This window comes from Bombina bombina, chromosome 12 (assembly GCF_027579735.1).
Source record: "Bombina bombina isolate aBomBom1 chromosome 12, aBomBom1.pri, whole genome shotgun sequence".
NCBI classification, from domain to species: Eukaryota; Metazoa; Chordata; class Amphibia; order Anura; family Bombinatoridae; genus Bombina; species Bombina bombina.
Window position 1 is genome coordinate 133,501,759 of NC_069510.1, and position 23,444 is coordinate 133,525,202.

The 23,444-nt window shown below is 40.7% G+C and overlaps 1 protein-coding gene across 2 annotated transcripts in view; it reads left to right on the forward strand.

Moving 5' to 3' along the window:
* The window catches only part of CDK5RAP2 (CDK5 regulatory subunit associated protein 2), a 538,634-nt gene that overhangs the window by 243,640 nt on the left and 271,550 nt on the right, over nt 1-23,444 (forward strand). For both annotated transcript variants that reach the window (XM_053695716.1, XM_053695717.1), the window contains one exon: nt 1,398-1,570. In XM_053695716.1, coding sequence (XP_053551691.1) covers nt 1,398-1,570 — 173 coding nt within the window. The remainder of the gene's footprint in view (nt 1-1,397; nt 1,571-23,444) is intronic.

Sequence of the window (23,444 nt, forward strand, 5' to 3'; positions counted from 1 at the left end):
TTGCATGAGGCTGATTGCGTGGAGATTGAACGCTTAGTCTTAGCCAAAAGAGGGTTCTCTGAGACTGTTATCGACACTCTGGTTCAAGCTCGTAAGTCAGTTACTCGTCGTTTCTACCATAAAGTGTGGAGGACTTAATTGTACTGGTGTGAAGAGCATGACTTTTCCTTTCATAAGGTTAAGGTTGCCAGAATTTTAGATTTCCTCCAGGATAAACTGGAGAAGGGCCTATCTGCTAGTTCCCTGAAGGGACAGATATCGGCCCTGTCGGTGTTACTGCACAAATGGTTGGCTGAGCTTCCGGATGTGCAGTCCTTTGTTATGGCTCTGGCTAGGATCAGACCTATTTTAGTCCAGGGGCTCCACCTTGCAGCCTCAATCTTGTTCCTAGTGTTTTGCAGCAGGCTCCATTTGAGCCTATGCATACTGTTGACATTAAATTGTTATCATGGAAGGTTCTTTTTTTGTTGGCTATCTGAGTTTCTCAGATTTCTGCTTTGCAATGTGATCCCCCTTATCTGGTTTTTATTGTAAGGCGGTTTTACACACTAAACTAGGGTTCCTCCCTAAGGTGGTTTCGAATAGCAACATTAATCAAGAAATTGTTGTTCTTTCCTTGTGTCCTAATCCTTCAGCGAAGGAACGTTTGCTTGTTGTATTTTCCAACACTAAGGAATGAAGTTGCCAGGAAGGAATGGAATTTATCTGGTAAGTATAAATTATGGGTTTTTATACATTTTTTATGTTATTTTTTTTTAATAATAATTAAATGATTGATGTGTAATTTTAAGCAACTTTACAATTCACTTGTATCATTAATTTTGCTTTGTTCTCTTGGTATTCTTCGTTGAAAGGTAAACCTAGGTAGGCTCATATGCTAATTTCTTAGAAGACCGCCTCTTATCTGAATGCTTTTTTTTTTCACAACTAGAGGGGGTTAGTTCATGTGTACCATATTGATAACATTGTGCTCATGCCCATAGAGTTACCTAGGAGTCAGCACTGATTGGCTAAAATGCAAGTCTGTCAAAGAACTGAAATAAGGGGGCAGTCTGCAGAAGCTTAGATACAAGGTAATCACAGAGGTAAAAAGTGTATTAATATAACTGTGTTGGTTAATCAAAACTGGGGAATGGGTAATAAAGGGATTATCTATCTTTTTAAACAATAAAAATTCTGGTGCAGACTGTCCCTTTAATAAGAGAAAAGCTTTTAACTGGATAAAAAGGGGTATCTATGCGCAACACTTTTTTTCTATAGTTCTGTAAGATACAGTAGATTTCACATTTTAATACAGAATTAGGAGAATAATTATTACGTCTAGGTTTCTGTGCTAGGAATTGGTCCAAAACTTGTTTTGCTTTCAAAATTTTTTTTTTCCTTTCCAATTTTTCCAGCCAGTATCTCATGATAATGCCAGTGACATTCAAACAAACATTACCAAGGTTTTGTCACCTGTGAGAAGCTTAATAACAGAAGGGAATCATAAATGTGAGGACCTGGATATGTCTGGAGAAGAAGTACAAAAGCATATTAATCCTATTTCCAGTCATGATGATCTTATTTCCGGGTATGTGTTAGTAATTTCAATGTTTTTTCCGGGTATGTGTTAGTAATTTCAATGTTTTTAACTAGATGTACATAACTAGCGGTATACATATGCGGGGAAGAGGTGTGGGCTACCTTTCCTTTTTAATATGAGGAGAGTCCACGGCATCATTCCTTACTGTTGGGAAATACTGAACCTGGCCACCAGGAGGAGGCAAAGACACCTCGGCCAAAGGCTTAAATACTCCCCCTACTTCCCTCATATCCCAGTCATTCTTTGCCTTTCGTCAAAGGAGGTTGGCAGAGAACTGTCAGAAGATTCGGAGTAGTTCATTTGAAAGGGTATCTACCCTTCAAAATGGTACTGGAGTTTTAAGTTGTCTTGTCCGCCTCTCAATGAGAGCATTGTCGAATGTTAGAGTCTGGAGATGCAGGGAAAGTCTTTCTGTAAACGCATCCAGACTCGTATTAACAGCTCCTAAGCAATCAGTGTTGACGAGTTTCACTGCCTGCTTCCATCACTCAAGTCCATGTCAGGAGCGATGCTACAAGACTGTCAAACTTGAGAGGCTGTGTTTCTGTTCCACGGCATAGATTCCGGTAAGATTGTTTCATTTTTTATACACATATGATAACGCAAGAAGAATGGGTCACAGTGTGACTCCTTTTATCTGTATGTAATCAAGGGTTTATATCTCTGGAGGGGGATTATTGAACAGGGGGGATTAATCACATAATTTATTTTATTACGATTATGCTGTGAAATGTGTTAGATAGGACTCAGGCAGATGTTAGAACGTACAGGTTTGACTTTCGTTTTTGGAAGCTGCGCAGCATGTAAGGCTTGGCGCATTTTTTTCCTATAGCAGGGGCAGACCTGCATTGCGCACCAGGTGATCGGGTGTGGTTACACTGATTTTCTCTTTCCTGACCGTGCGGTTTACCGGAGAAGAAGCGGTTTCTCTGTTTGGCCTGGGTCATAGGAGGTGGTGAGTGCACCAGCCATTGGGGGTTTAAAGGTGCAGTTTTATCTTTTTATCTATAGTCTGCTTTATAATCTATGGAGGATTCTGATGCGTTAGAGGGTACTCCCTCTTTACCTAAATCTAATACCTGTCTGTATTGTGAGGAGGCCACGGTATTCCTGCCTGCTCAATTATGTTCCACATGCCTTGATAAAGTTATCATATCAAATAAAGTTAATATGTTTGATACCACTGAACCATTCACCTCTGAGGATTCTCCATCCCGTGAGGTGTGCACTCTACAGTCATCTCCTAATACACATGCAGCTTCTCTTAGTACTCCTAATCCTCCATCTGGAGGGGCCCTTTTACCGCCAGACTTTACTGAGCAGTTACAAACAGCAGTGTCTGCGGCCTTTAATGCTTTACCTTGCCCTGCTAAGCGCAAGCGAAAGGTCAAATATTTCTATACTTCCCAGGAGTCATCTACTAGCTTATTGGATTTATCTGATACACGATTATCCGATGATGAAGGCGCCTCTGATACTTCAGAGGGTGCTCTTTCTGGGTCGGAATCTGCTGCCTCTAGGCCTCCAGCTGCGGAGGAACCAGACTTTAGCTTTAGGATTGAGCATTTACGCTTTCTGTTGAAGGAATTTTTGGCTACGTTAGAGGTTCCAGAGCCCAAATTGCCTGAGGAGCCTTTGATTCATAAATTAGATAAGGTCTACGAGGACAGGGTTGTACCATTGACTTTCCCAGTTTCCGTAAAGATGGCGAACATTATTAAGAATGAATGGGAAATAATTGATTCCCCCTTCTTCTTCCTTTAAATAATTTTCCCGGTCCAGGACTCTCAATTCGAGTTGTGGGGATCTATCCCTAAGGTGGATGGCGCTATCTCCACACTTGCTAAACGCAGTACTATTCTGCTAGAGGATAGTTTATGCTAGATTACGAGTCTTGCGTTACCCTTAAAAGCAGCGTTGAGAGGTCCCAACACTGCTTTTTAACGCCCGCTGGTATTACGAGTCTGGCAGGTACAGGTGTACCGCTCACTTTTCTTCCGCGACTCGAGCATACCGCAAATCCCCTTACGTTAATTGCGTATCCTATCTTTTTAATGGGATTTCCCTAACGCTGGTATTACAAGTCTTGGAAGAAGTGAGCGGTAGACCCTCTCCTGTCCAGACTTCTACCGCATTTAAAAGTCAGTAGTTAAGAGTTTTATGTTACGGTGTTAGCCCATAAAACTCTTAACTAAAGTGCTAAAAAGTACACTAACACCAATAAACTACCTATTAACCCCTAAACCGAGCCCCCCCCCCCCATCGCCACCACTTTAATAAATATATTAACCCCTAAACCGCCACACTCCCGCCTCGCAAACACTAGTTAAATTTTATTAACCCCTAATCTGCTGTCCCTAACATCACCGACACCTACCTACATTTATTAACCCCTAATCTGCCACCCCCAACGTCGCCGCTACTATATTAAAGGTATTAACCCCTAAACCTAAGTCTAAACCTAACCCCCCCTAACTTAAATATAATTTAAAATAAACTAAATAAAATTACTACAATTAAATAAATTAATCCTATTTAAAACTAAATACTTACCTGTAAAATAAACCCTAAGCTACCTACAATATAACTAAAAGTTACATTGTAGCTAGCTTAGGGTTTATATTTATTTTACAGGCAACTTTGTATTTATTTTAACTAGGTACAATAGTTATTAAATAGTTATTAACGATTTAATAACTTCATAGTTAAAATAAAGACAAATATACTTGTAAAATAAATCAATTACCTAAACTACCTACAATTAATTACAATTAAATTAAATAAACTAAAGTACAAAAACAAACACTAAATTACAGAAAATAAAAAATAATTAATTTTTTTTAAAACTAATTACACCTACTCTAATCCCCCTAATAAAATTAAAAAGCCCCCCAAAATAATAAAATTCCATACCCTATACTAAATTACAAATAGCCCTTAAAAGGGCCTTTTGCGGGGCATTGCCCCAAAGTAATCAGCTCTTTTACCTGTAAAAAAAAATACAATACCCTCCCCAACATTACATCCCACCACCCACACACCCAACCCTACTCTAAAACCCATCCAATCCCCCCTTAATAAAACCTAACACTACCCCCTTGCAGATCACCCTACCTTGAGCTGTCTTCACCCAGCCGGGCACAAGTGGACCTCCAGAGGGGCAGAAGTCTTCATCTGATCCGGGCAGAAGAGGTCCTCCAAGCGGCAGAAGTCTTCATCCAGACGGCATCTTCTATCTTCATCCATCCGGAGCGGAGCGGGTTCATCTTCAATCCAGCCGACGCAGAGCCATCCTCTTCAAACGAAGTCCAAGCGAAGAATGAAGGTTCCTTTAAATGACGTCATCCAAGATGGCGTCCCTTGAATTCCGATTGGCTGATAGGATTCTATCAGCCAATCGGAATTAAGGTAGGAAAAATCCTATTGGCTGATTGGAAAAAACGCTGGGTTGAAAAAAACCTGTAATACCAGGCTCGTTAGTAAAGCACCCCTGTTACCGCAAAACTCATAATCTAGGCGTTTGTCTTTTAAAGGGACATGAAACCCAAAATATTTCTTTCATGATTCAGATAGAGAATATTATTTTAAACAACTTTCTAATTTACTTCTATTATCTCATTTGTTTCATTCTCTTGGTATGCTTTGTTGAAGGAGCAGCAATGCACTACTGGTTTCTAACTGAACACATGGGTGAGCCAATGAAAATCGGTAAATATTTGCAGCCACCAATCAGCAGCTAGAGCCTAGGTTCTATGCTGCTCCTGAGCTTACCTAGATAAACCTTTCAGCAAAGCATAACAAGAGAAGGAAGCCAATTAAATAATAGAAGTAAATTGGAAAGTTTTTTAAAATTGTATTCTCTATCTGAATCGTGAAGAATTTTTTTGGGTTTCATGTCCCTTTAAAAAGCCCATGGATAAGAAAATAGAAACTCTGCTAAGAAAGATGTTTCAACATACGGGATACTTATTTCAACCGGCAGCGGCTACCTACTGGTGCGACTCCTTATCTGAGTTGATCGAGGTGGAGGGTCCTCTCGACGTCATTCAGGAAAGAATTAAGGCCCTAAGGGTGGCTAATTCTTTTATTTGTAATGCAAATATGCAAAATATTCGCCTGAATGCCAAGGTTTCAGGTTTTTCTGTTCAAGCCCGTAGGACACTCTGACTGAAGTCCTGGTCTGCGGACATGACTTCCAAGTCAAGACTTCTTTCCCTCCCATTTAAGGGAAATATTTTATTTGGTCCAGGCCTGGACTCCATTATCTCCACGGTTACTGGAGGCAAAGGTGCCTTTTTACCGCAGGATAAGAAGAACAAACCTAAGGGACAGGGTCCCAATTTCTTTCATGTAATTAGCAAGAGTCCATGAGCTAGTGACGTATGGGATATACATTCCCACCAGGAGGGGCAAAGTTTCCCAAACCTCAAAATGCCCACAAACACACCCCTCACCACACCCACAATTCAGTTTTACAAACTTTGCCTCCGATGGAGGTGGTGAAGTAAGTTTGTGCTAGATTCTACGTTGATATGCGCTCCGCAGCAAGTTGGAGCCCGGTTTTCCTCTCAGCGTGCAGTGAATGTCAGAGGGATGTGAGGAGAGTATTGCCTATTTGAATGCAGTGATCTCCTTTTAAGGGGTCTATTTCATAGGTTCTCTGTTATCGGTCGTAGAGATTCATCTCTTACCTCCCTTTTCAGATCGACGATATACTCTTATATATACCATTACCTCTGCTGATTCTCGTTTCAGTACTGGTTTGGCTATCTGCTATATGTAGATGAGTGTCCTAGGGTAAGTAAGTCTTATTTTCTGTGACACTCCAAGCTATGGTTGGGCACTTTGTTTATAAAGTTCTAAATATATGTATTCAAACATTTATTTGCCTTGACTCAGAATGTTCAACTTTCCTTATTTTCAGACAGTCAGTTTCATATTTGGGATAATGCATTTTGATTTGACCATTTTTTCTTACCTTAAAATTTGACTTTTTCCCTGTGGGCTGTTAGGCTCGCGGGGGCTGAAAATGCTTCATTTTATTGCGTCATTCTTGGCGCGGACTTTTTTGGCGCAAAAATTCTATTTCCGTTTCCGGCGTCATAAATGTCGGCGTTCCGGATGTGGCGTCATTTTTGCCGCCAAAAAGCATTTAGGCGCCAAATAATGTGGGCGTCTTATTTGGCGCGAAAAAATATGGGCGTCACTTTTGTCTCCACATTATTTAAGTCTCATTTTTTATTGCTTCTGGTTGCTAGAAGCTTGTTCCTTGGCATTCTTTCCCATTCCTGAAACTGTCATTTAAGGAATTTGATCAATTTTGCTTTATATGTTGTTTTTTCTCTTACATATTGCAAGATGTCTCACGTTGCATCTGAGCCAGAAGATACTACAGGAAAATCGCTGTCAAGTGCTGAATCTACCAAAGCTAAGTGTATCTGCTGTAAACTTTTGGTAGCTATTTCTCCAGCTGTTGTTTGTATTGATTGTCATGACAAACTTGTTAAAGCAGATAATATTTCCTTTAGTAAAGTACCATTGCCTGTTGCAGTTCCCTCAACATCTAAGGTGCAGAATGTTCCTGATAATATAAGAGATTTTGTTTCTGAATCCATAAAGAAGGCTATGTCTGTTATTTCTCCTTCTAGTAAACGTAAAAAATCTTTTAAAACTTCTCTCCCTACAGATGAATTTTTAAATGAACATCATCATTCTGATTCTGATGACTCCTCTGGTTCAGAGGATTCTGTCTCTGAGGTTGATGCTGATAAATCTTCATATTTATTTAAAATGGAATTTATTCGTTCTTTACTTAAAGAAGTTCTAATTGCTTTAGAAATAGAGGATTCTGGTCCTCTTGATACTAATTCTAAACGTTTAGATAAGGTATTTAAAGCTCCTGTGGTTATTCCAGAAGTTTTTCCTGTTCCTAATGCTATTTCTGCAGTAATTTCCAAAGAATGGGATAATTTGGGTAATTCATTTACTCCTTCTAAACGTTTTAAGCAATTATATCCTGTGCCGTCTGACAGATTAGAATTTTGGGACAAGATCCCTAAAGTTGATGGGGCTATTTCTACCCTTGCTAAACGTACTACTATTCCTACGTCAGATGGTACTTCGTTTAAGGATCCTCTAGATAGGAAAATTGAGTCCTTTCTAAGAAAAGCTTATCTGTGTTCAGGTAATCTTCTTAGACCTGCTATATCTTTGGCTGATGTTGCTGCAGCTTCAACTTTTTGGTTGGAAACTTTAGCGCAACAAGTAACACATCGTGATTCTCATGATATTATTATTCTTCTTCAGCATGCTAATAATTTTATCTGTGATGCCATTTTTGATATCAGAGTTGATGTCAGGTTTATGTCTCTAGCTATTTTAGCTAGAAGAGCTTTATGGCTTAAAACTTGGAATGCTGATATGGCTTCTAAATCAACTTTACTTTCCATTTCTTTCCAGGGTAACAAATTATTTGGTTCTCAGTTGGATTCCATTATTTCAACTGTTACTGGTGGGAAAGGAACTTTTTTACCACAGGATAAAAAATCTAAAGGTAAAAACAGGGCTAATAATCGTTTTCGTTCCTTTCGTTTCAACAAAGAACAAAAGCCTGATCCTTCATCCTCAGGAGCAGTTTCAGTTTGGAGACCATCTCCAGTCTGGAATAAATCCAAGCCAGCTAGAAAGGCAAAGCCTGCTTCTAAGTCCACATGAAGGTGCGGCCCTCATTCCAGCTCAGCTGGTAGGGGGCAGGTTACGTTTTTTCAAGGAAATTTGGATCAATTCTGTTCACAATCTTTGGATTCAGAGCATTGTTTCAGAAGGGTACAGAATTGGTTTCAAGTTGAGACCTCCTGCAAAGAGATTTTTTCTTTCCCGTGTCCCAGTAAATCCAGTAAAAGCTCAAGCATTTCTGAAATGTGTTTCAGATCTAGAGTTGACTGGAGTAATTATGCCAGTTCCAGTTCCGGAACAGGGGATGGGGTTTTATTCAAATCTCTTCATTGTACCAAAGAAGGAGAATTCTTTCAGACCAGTTCTGGATCTAAAAATATTGAATCGTTATGTAAGGATACCAACGTTCAAGATGGTAACTGTAAGGACTATCTTACCTTTTGTTCAGCAAGGGAATTATATGTCCACGATAGATTTACAGGATGCATATCTGCATATTCCGATTCATCCAGATCATTATCAGTTCCTGAGATTCTCGTTTCTGGACAAGCATTACCAATTTGTGGCTCTGCCGTTTGGCCTAGCTACAGCTCCAAGAATTTTTACAAAGGTTCTCGGTGCCCTGCTGTCTGTAATCAGAGAACAGGGTATTGTGGTATTTCCTTATTTGGACGATATCTTGGTACTTGCTCAGTCTTTACATTTAGCAGAATCTCATACGAATCGACTTGTGTTGTTTCTTCAAGATCATGGTTGGAGGATCAATTTACCAAAAAGTTCTTTGATTCCTCAGACAAGGGTAACCTTTCTGGGTTTCCAGATGGATTCAGTGTCCATGACTCTGTCTTTAACAGACAAGAGACGTCTAAAGTTGATTACAGCTTGTCGAAACCTTCAGTCACAATCATTCCCTTCGGTAGCCTTATGCATGGAAATTCTAGGTCTTATGACTGCTGCATCGGACGCGATCCCCTTTGCTCGTTTTCACATGCGACCTCTTCAGCTCTGTATGCTGAAGCAATGGTGCAAGGATTACACGAAGATATCTCAATTAATATCTTTAAAACCGATTGTTCGACACTCTCTAACATGGTGGACAGATCACCATCGTTTAATTCAGGGGGCTTCTTTTGTGCTTCCGACCTGGACTGTAATTTCAACAGATGCAAGTCTCACAGGTTGGGGAGCTGTGTGGGGATCTCTGACGGCACAAGGAGTTTGGGAATCTCAGGAGGTGAGATTACCGATCAATATTTTGGAACTCCGTGCAATTTTCAGAGCTCTTCAGTTTTGGCCTCTTCTGAAGAGAGAATCGTTCATTTGTTTTCAGACAGACAATGTCACAACTGTGGCATACATCAATCATCAAGGAGGGACTCACAGTCCTCTGGCTATGAAAGAAGTATCTCGAATTTTGGTTTGGGCGGAATCCAGCTCCTGTCTAATCTCTGCGGTTCATATCCCAGGTGTAGACAATTGGGAAGCGGATTATCTCAGTCGCCAAACGTTGCATCCGGGCGAATGGTCTCTTCACCCAGAGGTATTTCTTCAGATTGTTCAAATGTGGGAACTTCCAGAAATAGATCTGATGGCGTCCCATCTAAACAAGAAACTTCCCAGGTATCTGTCCAGATCCCGGGATCCTCAGGCGGAGGCAGTGGATGCATTATCACTTCCTTGGAAGTATCATCCTGCCTATATCTTTCCGCCTCTAGTTCTTCTTCCAAGAGTAATCTCCAAGATTCTGAAGGAATGCTCGTTTGTTCTGCTGGTAGCTCCGGTATGGCCTCACAGGTTTTGGTATGCGGATCTTGTCCGGATGGCCTCTTGCCAACCGTGGACTCTTCCGTTAGGACCAGACCTTCTGTCACAAGGCCCTTTTTTCCATCAGGATCTGAAATCCTTAAATTTAAAGGTATGGAGATTGAACGCTTGATTCTTGGTCAAAGAGGTTTCTCTGACTCCGTGATTAATACTATGTTACAGGCTCGTAAATCTGTATCTCGAGAGATATATTATAGAGTCTGGAAGACTTATATTTCTTGGTGTCTTTCTCATCATTTTTCTTGGCATTCTTTTAGAATACCGAGAATTTTACAGTTTCTTCAGGATGGTTTAGATAAGGGTTTGTCCGCAAGTTCTTTGAAAGGACAAATCTCTGCTCTTTCTGTTCTTTTTCACAGAAAGATTGCTATTCTTCCTGATATTCATTGTTTTGTACAAGCTTTGGTTCGTATAAAACCTGTCATTAAGTCAATTTCTCCTCCTTGGAGTTTGAATTTGGTTCTGGGAGCTCTTCAAGCTCCTCCGTTTGAACCTATGCATTCATTGACATTAAATTACTTTCTTGGAAAGTTTTGTTCCTTTTGGCCATCTCTTCTGCTAGAAGAGTTTCTGAATTATCTGCTCTTTCTTGTGAGTCTCCTTTTCTGATTTTTCATCAGGATAAGGCGGTGTTGCGAACTTCTTTTGAATTTTTACCTAAAGTTGTGAATTCCAACAACATTAGTAGAGAAATTGTGGTTCCTTCATTATGTCCTAATCCTAAGAATTCTAAGGAGAAATCGTTGCATTCTTTGGATGTTGTTAGAGCTTTGAAATATTATGTTGAAGCTACGAAATCTTTCCGTAAGACTTCTAGTCTATTTGTTATCTTTTCCGGTTCTAGGAAAGGCCAGAAAGCTTCTGCCATTTCTTTGGCATCTTGGTTGAAATCTTTAATTCATCTTGCCTATGTTGAGTCGGGTAAAATTCCGCCTCAGAGAATTACAGCTCATTCTACTAGGTCAGTATCTACTTCCTGGGCGTTTAGGAATGAAGCTTCGGTTGACCAGATCTGCAAAGCAGCAACTTGGTCCTCTTTGCATACTTTTACTAAATTCTACCATTTTGATGTATTTTCTTCTTCTGAAGCAGTTTTTGGTAGAAAAGTACTTCAGGCAGCGGTTTCAGTTTGAATCTTCTGCTTATGTTTTTCGTTAAACTTTATTTTGGGTGTGGATTATTTTCAGCAGGAATTGGCTGTCTTTATTTTATCCCTCCCTCTCTAGTGACTCTTGTGTGGAAAGATCCACATCTTGGGTAGTCATTATCCCATACGTCACTAGCTCATGGACTCTTGCTAATTACATGAAAGAAAACATAATTTATGTAAGAACTTACCTGATAAATTCATTTCTTTCATATTAGCAAGAGTCCATGAGGCCCGCCCTTTTTTTGTGGTGGTTATGATTTTGTATAAAGCACAATTATTCCAATTCCTTATTTTATATGCTTTCGCACTTTTTTATCACCCCACTTCTTGGCTATTCGTTAAACTGAATTGTGGGTGTGGTGAGGGGTGTGTTTGTGGGCATTTTGAGGTTTGGGAAACTTTGCCCCTCCTGGTGGGAATGTATATCCCATACGTCACTAGCTCATGGACTCTTGCTAATATGAAAGAAATGAATTTATCAGGTAAGTTCTTACATAAATTATGTTTTTCGTTCCTTTCGTTCGGATAAATCCCAACGTCAGCAACCTCCACAAAGCCCGAGCAATCCAAGGGGACTTGGAAGCCGATTCAGTCCTGGAATAAATCCAAACAAAGCAAGAAGCCCGCAGAGTCAAAGTCGGCATGAAGGGCCGGCCCCCGATCTGTCTCTGGATAGTGTAGGGGGCAGACTGTCGCTCTTTTTGGTCGCTTGGTTTGGGGACGTACAAGACCCGTGGGTCCTGGAGGTCATCGCTCAGGGATACAGGATAGGTTTCAAGTCTCATCCACCCAGGGCAGATTCCTCTTGTCAACCCTGTCTTCAAGGCCGGAAAAAAAAGAAGCCTTTCTGGGGTGCGTGAGGGACCTCTCCTCCCTGGACCTTTTTGTGGTCCCAAAGAAAGAGGGAACTTTCCGCCCGATTCTGGACCTAAAGTGCTTAAACAAATTCCTTTCTGTCCCCTCGTTCAAGATGGAGACAATAAGGTCCATCCTTCCCTTAGTTCAGGAAGGACAGTTAATGACCACAATAGATTTGAAGGACGATTACCTTCACATTCCAATACACAAGGAATACTTCAAGTTCCTAAGATTTGCATTCTTGGACCAGCACTTCTAGTTTATTGCACTTCTGTTTGGTCTAGCTACTGCTCCAAGAGTCTTTACAGAGGTTCTGGGGGCTCTACTTGCAGTGGCCAGAACCAGAGGCATAGCAGTAGCGCCATACTTGGATGATATTCTGGTTTAAGCACCATCTTGTCGTCTTGCAGAGGACCATTCAAAAGTCCTTCTATCTCTTCTTCGATCTCATGGATGGAAGATAAACTTAGAAAACAGTTCTCTCTGGGTACTATAATAGACTCCATATCCATGAGGATATTTCTTACAGACCAGAGACATTGCAAACTAACTTGCCTTGCCCTCCAGACCTCCTTAAGGCCCTCTGTGGCTTGGTGTATGGAGATGATTGGTCTCATGGTGTCCAGCATGGACATCATTAGTTTTGCCAGATTCCATCTCAGACCACTACAGCTGTGCATGCTGAGACAGTGGAACGGCAATCATTCGGATCTGTCTCAACAGATTTCTCTGGACAACCGGTCAAGAGAATCGATCTCCTGGTGGCTCTGTCCAGACCACCTGTCCCAAGGGACATACTTCTTGAGACCATCCTGGGAGATTGGGACTATTAACGCAAGCCTCTCAGGATGGGGAGCTGTTTGGGGTGCCAGGAAGGCATAGGTCCTTTGGACTCGAGAGGAATCCCTTCTCTCGATCAACATTTTGGAACTTTGAGCGATCTTCAATGCTTGGCCTCTTCTGGGTTTGTCCCAGTTTATCAGATTCCAATCAGATAACATTCCGGACGTGAACAACTGGGAAGCGTATTTAATCAGCAGAAAATTCTTTCATCCAGGGGATGTTTGCGGAGATTTGCAACAGATGGGGGACACCGGAGATAGATCTCATGGCGTCCCGGCTCAATTCCAAGCTACCCAGATATGGGCTGCTGTCCAGGGATCCTCAGGCGGAGCTAACCGATGCATTAGCAGTGCCTTGGAGGTTGAATATAATTTACATTTTTCCACCGTTACCACTTCTCCCTCGGGTAGTGGCCCGCATCAAGCAGGAGCAGGCATCAGTGATACTGATTGCTCCATCATGGCCCCGAAGAATGTGGTTCACGGATCAGGTGGGGATGTCCTCATCTCCTCCGTGGAAGTTACCTTGTTGCAGGGATCTGCTGGAACAGGGTCCTTTTGTTCACCAAAATTTAGATTCTCTGAGACTGACTGCGTGGAGATTGAACGCTTAGTCTTAGCTAAGAGAGGTTTCTCTGAGAGGGTTATTGATATGCTCACTGCATCTACCACAAGGTGTGGAGAGCTTACTTATTCTGGTGTGTAGAGTGTGGTTTTGCCTGGCATGGGGTCAAGGCTGCCAGGATTCTTTCCTTTCTCCAGGAGGGTCTGGAGAGGGCCTTTCTGCCAGTTCCCTGAGGGGACAGATTTTGGCCCTCTCTGTTTTGCTACAAAAGAGACTTGCAGAGCTCCCCGACGTGCAATCCTTCATTAAGGCTCTGATCAGGATCAGACCTGTCTTTAGATCTAACGCTCCACCTTGGAGTTTGAATCTTGTTAAGTTTTTGCAACGGGCTCCGTGTGAGCCTATGCATTCGGTTGACATTAATATGTTGTCCTGAAAGGTTCTTTTTCTATTGGTTATTGGGTCAGCCTGAAATGGCGGCCTTGCAATGTGAGCTTCCTTATCTGGTGTTCCACACTGATAATGCTTACCTACGTATCTGCTTGGGTTTTCTTCCTAAGGTGGTGTCTGATCGTAACATCAATCAAGAGATTGTGGTTCCTTCTTTGTGTCCTAATCCTTCTTCTTCGAAGATACGTTTACTTCATAATCTGGATGTGGTTTGAGCTTTGACGTTTTATCTTCAAGCTACTAAGGATTTTAGAAAAACTTCTTCCTTGTTTGTTATCTACTCTGGGAAGCGTAAGGGTCTGAAGGCCTCTTTGACTTCCTTGTCTTTTTGGTTGAGGAGTGTTATACGCTTATCTTACGAGTCAGCGGGACTTAGAACTCAGTGGATTACGGCTCGTTCCACTAGAGCGATGGCTTCCTCTTGGGCCTTTAAGAACGAGGCCTCTATGGATCAGATTTGTAAGGCGGCTACCTGGTCTTCCTTACATACTTTTTCAAAATTCTACAAATGTGACGTTTTTGCTTCGGCTGAAGCAGCTTTTGGGAGAAAGGTTTTACAGGCTGTGGTGCCCTCAGATTAGGCTCCTCCTCTCTTTTACAACTCCCATTATCATTCAGTGTCCTTTTTATAGTTTTCCCAACAGTAAGGAATGATGCCGTGGACTCTCCTCAAATTTTGGAAAACTTAAATTATGCTTACCTGTTAATTTAATTTCCTTATGTATGAGGAGAGTCCACGGCCCCCGCCCGTAAACTCCGATGGGCGGACCAAAATTTTGTTTTTCTCTTCCGGCACAATTTATACCCTGATATTTCTCTTACTGTTCCTTGTTCCATTGTCAGAATGACTGGAATATCAGGGAAGTATGGGGGAGAATTAAAGCCGTTTGGCTGTGGTGTCTTTGCCTCCTCCTGGTGGCCAGGTTCAGTATTTCCCAACAGTAAGGAATGATGCCGTGGACTCTCCTCATACAGAAGGAAGTGAAATTATCAGGTAAGCATAATTTATGTTTTTTCTACAGAAAATAATAATAAATAATCCGAGAGCGCCAACTAGAGGCAGAGGAAGATTCTAACAGAAAAATAAATAACAGTCAAAACATTTATTTAAACATATAGTAAAAACATGGATCCATGTAACATATACTGAAATCAATACAGTTAAAAAATACAGTTAAAAAATAAAGTTAAAAAATACAATGGTCAATGAATTTGTATCACCAATTACGGGGATAATAAAATAAGAGTCACATTAAATGATCTCTTAAGGAGAAAGAAAAAGTTCTGAAAAAAGTCCAAAGGAATAATGGTGCAATTCCCAGGTGTAAATGTCAAATCCAAAAAATCCAGTGAAAAAAGGGAAGGTGATAAAAAATCCAATAAATAATCCAATGAAAAAAGTGTTATACTCCAAGTGTATATATAAAAATGTGTAATATGAACTGGGGATCCCCTAAAACTGTGTAAAAGAGTGTGAAAAAAATGTGTAAAAAATCTGAAAAAATGGGAAAAGGTAAAAAATATATATAAAAAAGTTATATGTGTAAAAAATCCAATATAAAGTCTTAATAAATAAGTAAAATCCAAGTGAAACTGAGTTAATAAAATAGTGGTTATTAGTGAATGATCCTCCTTATGAATGTCTCCATATTGGTGATGGTAATAGACTTTTGTGTGCTAGATGACTTTGCTTTGTCTTTTCAATGTAAACTTCGATTATCCCTGTAATTTAAAAAACAACATAGTGCAATAACGTTTTAGCATATGAAAAATAATGAAATAATGCTCACCAGATTTGTCAACTCGTTTCGGCCTCTATAAAAGGCCTTTCTCAAGACTAACTAAAGGTGAGTATTGGTGGCTCTATTTGTATATGTCAACAGCAAATGAATTATCGTCATTTTGGCGCCAAAGGAACCGGAAGTTCTCTAACTGTTATGCTTCCGTTTTTAAGGTGATATTTCTACCTACCTAGTTGATCAGTATTTTTCTTACTGGTCAAAATTATTCCGTTGTTTAGGAAAGAAAAGTCCTATCACGCTAAATCCTTAAAGATGTATATTGTCGATCACTCTGTTTCTAAACTCGTGAGCGTAGGACCGGAAGTGACGTCATATTTGTTTACTTCCGGTTATTCGCACTTCCGGTTACGGTATTACTATAGTGATTTGACAGATAGCGATATTCGTAGTAGGGGCATTGGTGCTGTATATAATACCGGAAATCCAACATAAACATGTTCAACAAATATAAGGTTCATGCGAGGTAGTCATATTTGGGGTGTATAAATAATATGATGAGCAATATTGAGATGTGTACATAAATATACAGTCATAATACAATGGATGATAATCTTAAAACTCTTAAAACATAATTCATAATACAATTAATGACAGTCTAAAAAACAGTCTTAAAAACATTTTCAAAACATTTTTAAACCATTTTAAAATTGATGACAGTCTTAAAAACATTTGATGACAATCTCAAAATTTGTACTACTTTAGAAATAGATAATGATAAATGCTATGGTCATAAAAAACACGAGTAAGGCCAGAGAAAGTGTATTAAAAAAGGGGATAGAATAAATGTATACGTAGTATTGGTATTCAGGATGCAAAAAAGATATCTTGAGACTTACATAATAATATCTAAAAGAAACATCTAAAAGAAACAGAAGGATCCATCCATTTTCCATCTGGAATCCGACTGAAATTAGGCTAAAAGAGGGGACTTGGAAATAGAATACAGATACTAAGTGCTATATGTTTTTTCTGTCATCTCTAGTCCGTGTGAAAAGTGCGAAAAACAACACTTAAGTCTTATTCTGCTTTCCTTTTGTAAAATAACGTAGGATAAAGAATGAATATGAGAATGTAAGAATCTGTGTGTTCCCTCATTAACTACTGACATTGCTTTGTTCTGGTAAATTAGTAAACACAGGATTCTAAGTTAATTCAGTTTTGTTTAATGTAATTTATTGAATTTAGCTTTTAATAACATTTGAAAAGGGGGTTAGTGATAAAGCATTTAAAAAAGTTTTAAGGGACATTAAACACCTCAAGATATTATTATAAATTGTTTAATTACATGTAGTAAAACAACTTTATACTTTCATTATTTATTTTGTTCTCCTTTCCTGTAATTTGATTCTGGATATTGTGGGCTTTCCGATTCATACTAAACTTGGAAGTGCAGGCGCAGCCAAATCCCACACTTATTGGCTGCACACGCTAGAAAGCCATTTCTAACTGTCCTTAATTAGCCTCAGCAGAAAATATAACCTAACCTAGCACCCTCTGCTTTGTGGACCTTTATTTTTCAATATTTAAACAACTTATATAATTTTTAGAACCGGATGTACAAATTATTCTAAGGCTAATCTTTGCTCTGAATACATAATTCAAGCAATGATTTATTTCGTTTTTAATGTCCCTTTAAGTGTTAAAGGGATACAAAACCCACATTTTTTTCTTTCAGGATTCAGATAGAGCAGCTATTTAAGCAACTTTCTAATTTACTCCTATTAGCAATTTTTCTTTGTTCTCTTGCTATCTTTATTCGAAAAAGAAGGCATCTAAAGTAAGGAGCCAGCCAAATATTGGTACAGCACCATGGACAGCACTTGTGTATTGGTGCTGTCCAATCAGCAAGGACAACCTAGGTTATGAACCAAAAATGGGCCGGCTTCTAAACTTAAAATCTTGCTTTTCAAATAAAGATAGCACGAGAATGAAGACAAATTGATAATAGTAGTAAATTAGAAAGTTGCTTAAAATTGCTGCTCTAACTGAATCATAATTTTAAAAATTTGGGTTCAGTGTCCCTTTAACCCCTTAAGGACCACAGCACTTTTCCATTTTCTGTCCGTTTGGGACCAAGGCTATTTCTCCAACATAGGTGTGTCCGGTCCACGGCGTCATCCTTACTTGTGGGATATTCTCCTCCCCAACAGGAAATGGCAAAGAGCCCAGCAAAGCTGGCCATATAGTCCCTCCCAGGCTCCGCCTACCCCAGTCATTCTCTTTGCCGTTGCACAGGCAACATCTCCACGGAGATGGCTAAGAGTTTTTTTGGTGTTTAAATGTAGTTTTATTCTTCAATCAAGAGTTTGTTATTTTAAAATAGTGCTGGTATGTACTATTTACTCTGAAACAGAAAAGAGATGAAGATTTCTGTTTGTAAGAGGAAAATGATTTTAGCAACCGTTACTAAAATCGATGGCTGTTTCCACACAGGACTGTTGAGATGAATTAACTTCAGTTGGGGGAAACAGTGAGCAGACTTTTGCTGCTTGAGGTATGACACATTTCTAACAAGACTTGGTAATGCTGGAAGCTGTCATTTTCCCTATGGGAACCGGTAAGCCATTTTCTTAGTTTAGTATAAGAATAAAGGGCTTCACAAGGGCTTTAAAGACTGGTAGACATTTTTCTGGGCTAAAACGATTACTTTACTAAGCATATTTGGCAGATTATAACTATTAATAGTTATTATAATCTTGGGGATTGTTTTAAAAAAACGGCAGGCACTGTATTGGACACCTTTTTCACTGGGGGCCTTTTCTAGTCATAGGCAGAGCCTCATTTTCGCGCCACTAATGCGCAGTTGTTTTTGGAAAGCAAGGCATGCAGATGCATGTGTGAGGAGCTAAGAACCACTGAAAAAGCTTATAGAAGGCATCATTGGGTATCGTATTCCCCTCTGGGCTTGGTTGGGTCTCAGCAAAGCAGATACCTGGGACTGTATAGGGGTTAAATGTAAAAACGGCTCCGGTTCCGTTATTTTAAGGGTTAAAGCTTTCAAATTTGGTGTGCAATACTTTTAAGGCTTTAAGATACTGTGGTGAAATTTTGGTGAATAATTCCTTCATACTTTTTCACATATTCAGTAATAAAGTGTGTTCAGTTTAAAATTTAAAGAGACAGTAACGGTTTTATTGTAAAACGTTTTTTGTGCTTTGTTGACAAGTTTAAGCCTGTTTAACATGTCTGAACCATCAGATAACGATGTTCTATATGTATGAAAGCCAAGGTTTCTCCCCATTTAAATATGTGATAATTGTTTCATAGTGTCCAAACAAAGTAGGGACAATAATGCCATAGATAATGATATTTCCCATGATGATTCCTCAAATGAGGGGAGTAAGCATGGTACTGCATCATCCCCTTCTGTGTCTACACCAGTTTTGCCCACACAAGAGGCCCCTAGTACATCTAGTGCGCCAATACTTATTACCATGCAACAATTAACGGCTGTAATGGATAATTCTATTGCAAACATTTTATCCAAATGCCTACTTATCAGAGAAAGCGCGATTGCTCTGTTTTAAACACTGAAGAGCAAGAGGACGCTGATGATAACTGTTCTGACATGCCCTCACACCAATCTGAAGGGGTCAGGAGGGAGGTTTTGTCTGAGGGAGAAATTTCAGATTCAGGGAAAATTTCTCAACAAGCTGAACCTGATGTTGTAACATTTAAATTTAAATTAGAACATCTCCACGCACTACTTAAGGAGGTATTATCTACTCTGGATGATTGTGACAATTTGGTCATTCCAAAGAAATTATGTAAGATGGACAAGTTCCTAGAGGTTCCGGTGTCCCCTGATGCTTTTCCTATACCCAAGCGGGTGGCGGACATAGTAAATAAGGAGTGGGAAAGGCCCGGCATTCCTTTTGTTCCTCCCCCTATATTTAAGAAATTATTTCCTATAGTCGACCCCAGAAAGGACTTATGGCAGACAGTCCCCAAGGTCGAGGGGGCGGTTTCTACTCTAAACAAACGCAATACTATTCCTATAGAAGATAGTTGTGCTTTCAAGATCCTATGGATAAAAAGTTAGAGGGTTTGCTTAAAAAGATGTTTGTTCAGCAAGGTTACCTTCTACAACCAATTTCATGCATTGTTCCTGTCACTACAGCTGCGTGTTTCTGGTTCGAAGAACTAGAAAAGTCGCTCAATAAAGAATCTTCGTATGAGGAGGTTATGGACAGAGTTCAAGCACTTGGCTAACTCTTTTATTTTAGATGCCGCTTTGCAATTAGCTAGATTAGCGGCGAATAATTCAGGGTTTGCTATCGTGGCGCGCAGAGCGCTTTGGCTAAAGTCTTGGTCAGCGGATGTGTCCTCCAAGACCAAATTGCTTAACATCCCTTTCAAGGGTAAAACACTGTTTGGCCCTGACTTGAAAGAGATTATTTCAGACATCACTGGGGGAAAGGGCCACGCCCTTCCTCAGGATAGGTCTTTTAAGGCTAAATATAAGCCAAATTTTCGTCCCTTTCGCAGAAACGGACCAGCCTCAAATTCTACACCCTCTAAGTAAGAGGGTAATACTTCTCAAACCAAGCCAGCCTGGAGACCGATGCAAGGCTGGAACAAGGGTAAGCAGGCCAAGAAACCTGCCACTGCTACCAAAACAGTATGAAGTGTTGGCCCCCGATCCGGGACCGGATCTGGTGGGGGGCAGACTTTCTCTCTTTGCTCAGGCTTGGGCAAGAGATATTCAGGATCCTTGGGCGCTAGAAATAGTTTCTCAAGGTTATCTCCTGGAATTCAGGGAACTACCCCCAAGGGGAAGGTTCCACAGGTCCCAATTATCTTAGAACCAAATAAAAAGACAGGCATTCTTACATTGTGTAGAAGACCTGTCAAGAATGGGAGTGATTCATCCTGTTCCATTAGGAGAACAAGGGATGGGGTTTTACTCCAACCTGTTCATAGTTCCCAAAAAAGAGGGAACATTCAGACCAATTTTAGATCTCAAGATTCTAAACAAGTTTCTAAGGGTTTCATCGTTCAAAATGGAAACCATTTGAACGATCCTTCCTACCATCCAGGAAGGTCAATTCATGACCACGGTGGATTTAAAGGATGCGTACCTACATATTCCTATCCACAAGGAACATCTTCGGTTCCTAAGGTTCGCCTTTCTGGACAAGCATTACCAGTTTGTGGCACTTCCATTCGGATTAGCCACTGCTCCAAGGATTTTCACAAAGGTACTAGGGTCCCTTCTAGCGGTGCTAAGACCAAGGGGCATTGCAGTAGTACCTTACTTGGACGACATCCTGATTCAAGTGTCGTCTCTGTCAAAAGCAAGGGCTCATACGGACATTGTCCTAGCCTTTCTCAGATCTCACAGGTGGAAAGTGAAAATAGAAAAAAGTTCTCTGTCCCCGTCAACAAGAGTTCCCTTCTTGGGAACAATAATAGTTTCCTTAGAAATGAAGATTTTTCTGACAGAGGCCAGAAAATCAAACTTCTAAGCTCTTGTCAGGTACTTCATTCTGTTTTTCTTCCTTCCATAGCGCAGTGCATGGAAGTAATAGGTTTGATGGTTGCGGCAATGGACATAGTTCCTTTTGCACGAATTCATCTAAGACCATTACAACTGTGCATGCTCAGACAGTGGAATGGGGATTATACAGACTTGTCTCCGATGATCCAAGTAGATCAAAGGACCAGAGATTCACTCCGTTGGTGGCTGACCCTGGACAACCTGTCACAGGGAATGAACTTCCGCAGACCAGAGTGGGTCATTGTCACGACCGACGCCAGTCGGGTGGGCTGGGGCGCGGTCTGGTAACCCCTGAAAGCTCAGGGTCTATGGTCTCGGGAAGACTCTCTTCTCCCGATAAACATTCTGGAACTGAGAGCGATATTCAATGCTCTCAAGGCTTGGCCTCGACTAGCAAAGGCCAAATTCATAAGGTGTCAATCAGACAACATGACGACTGTTGCATATATCAACCATCAGGGGGGAACAAGGAGTTCCCTGGTGATGGAGGAGCATCCGGGGGAGTGGGAACTCCATCCGGAAATCTTTGCCCAAATAACTCAATTATGGGGCATTCCAGACATGGATCTGATGGCCTCTCGTCAGAACTTCATGGTCCCTTGTTACGGGTCCAAATCCAGGGATCCCAAGGAGACTCTAGTGGATACAATAGTAGCACCTTGGATCTTCAACCTAGCTTATGTATTCCCGCCGTTTCCTCTCATTCCCAGGCTGGTAGCCAGGATCAATCAGGAGAGGGCTTCGGTGATCTTGATAGTTCCTGCGTGGCCACGCAGGACTTGGTATGCAGACCTGGTGAATATGTCATCGGCTCCACCATGGAAGCTACCTTTGAGACAGGACCTTCTTGTTCAGGGTCCATTCGAACATCCGAATCTGGTTTCCCTCCAACTGACTGCTTGGAGATTGAACGCTTGATTCTATCAAAGCGTGGGTTTTCAGATTCTGTAATAGATACTCTTATTCAGGCTAGAAAGCCTGTAACTAGAAAAATTTACCATAAAATATGGAAAAAATATATCTGTTGGTGTGAATCTAAAGGATTCCCATGGAACAAGATAAAATTTCCTAAGATTCTTTCCTTTCTACAAGAAGGTTTGGAGAAAGGATTATCTGCAAGTTCTCTGAAGGGACAGATCTCTGCTTTATCTGTTTTACTTCACAAAAGGCTGGCAGCTGTGCCAGACGTTTAAGCGTTTGTTCAGGCTCTGGTTAGAATCAAGCCTGTTTACAGACCTTTGACTCCTCCCTGGAGTCTAAATCTAGTTCTTTCAGTTCTTCAAGGGGTTCCGTTTGAACCCTTACATTCCGTAGATATTAAGTTATTATCGTGGAAAGTTTTATTTTTTGGTTGCAATTTCTTCTGCTAGAAGAGTTTCTGAGTTTTCTGCTCTGCAGTGTTCTCCGCCCTATCTGGTCCATGCAGATAAGGTGGTTTTGCGTACTGAGCCTGGTTTTCTTCCGAAGGTTGTTTCCAACAAAAATATTAACCAGGAGATATTTGTACCAGTTTCAGAGAAGGAACGTTTGTTACACAATTTGGACGTAGTCTGTGCTCTAAAATTCTATTTAGAGGTTCCTGAAGATTTCAGACAAACATCTTCTTCGTTTGTTGTTTATTCTGGTAAAAGTAGAGGTAAAAAAGCAACTTCTACCTCTCTTTCCTTTTGGCTTAAAAGCATTATCAGATTGGCTTTTGAGACTGCCGGATGGCAGCCTCCTGAAAGTATCACAGCTCACTCCACTAGGGCTGTGGCTTCCACATGGGCCTTCAAGAACGAGGCTCCTGTTGACCAGATATGTAAGGCAGCGACTTGGTCTTCACTGCACTCTTTTGCCAAATTTTATACTTTTGCTTCTTCGGAGGTTATTTTTGGGAGAAAGGTTTTGCAAGCCGTGGTGCCTTCCGTTTCGGTGACCTGATTTGCTCCCTCCCTTCATCCGTGTCCTAAAGCTTTGGTATTGGTTCCCACAAGTAAGGATGACGCCGTGGACCGGACACACCTATGTTGGAGAAAACAGAATTTATGCTTACCTGATAAATTACTTTCTCCAACGGTGTGTCCGGTCCACGGCCCGCCCTGGTTTTTTAATCAGGTCTGATGAATTATTTTCTCTAACTACAGTCACCACGTTACCATATGGTTTCTCCTATATATATTTCCTCCTGTCCGTCGGTCGAATGACTGGGGTAGG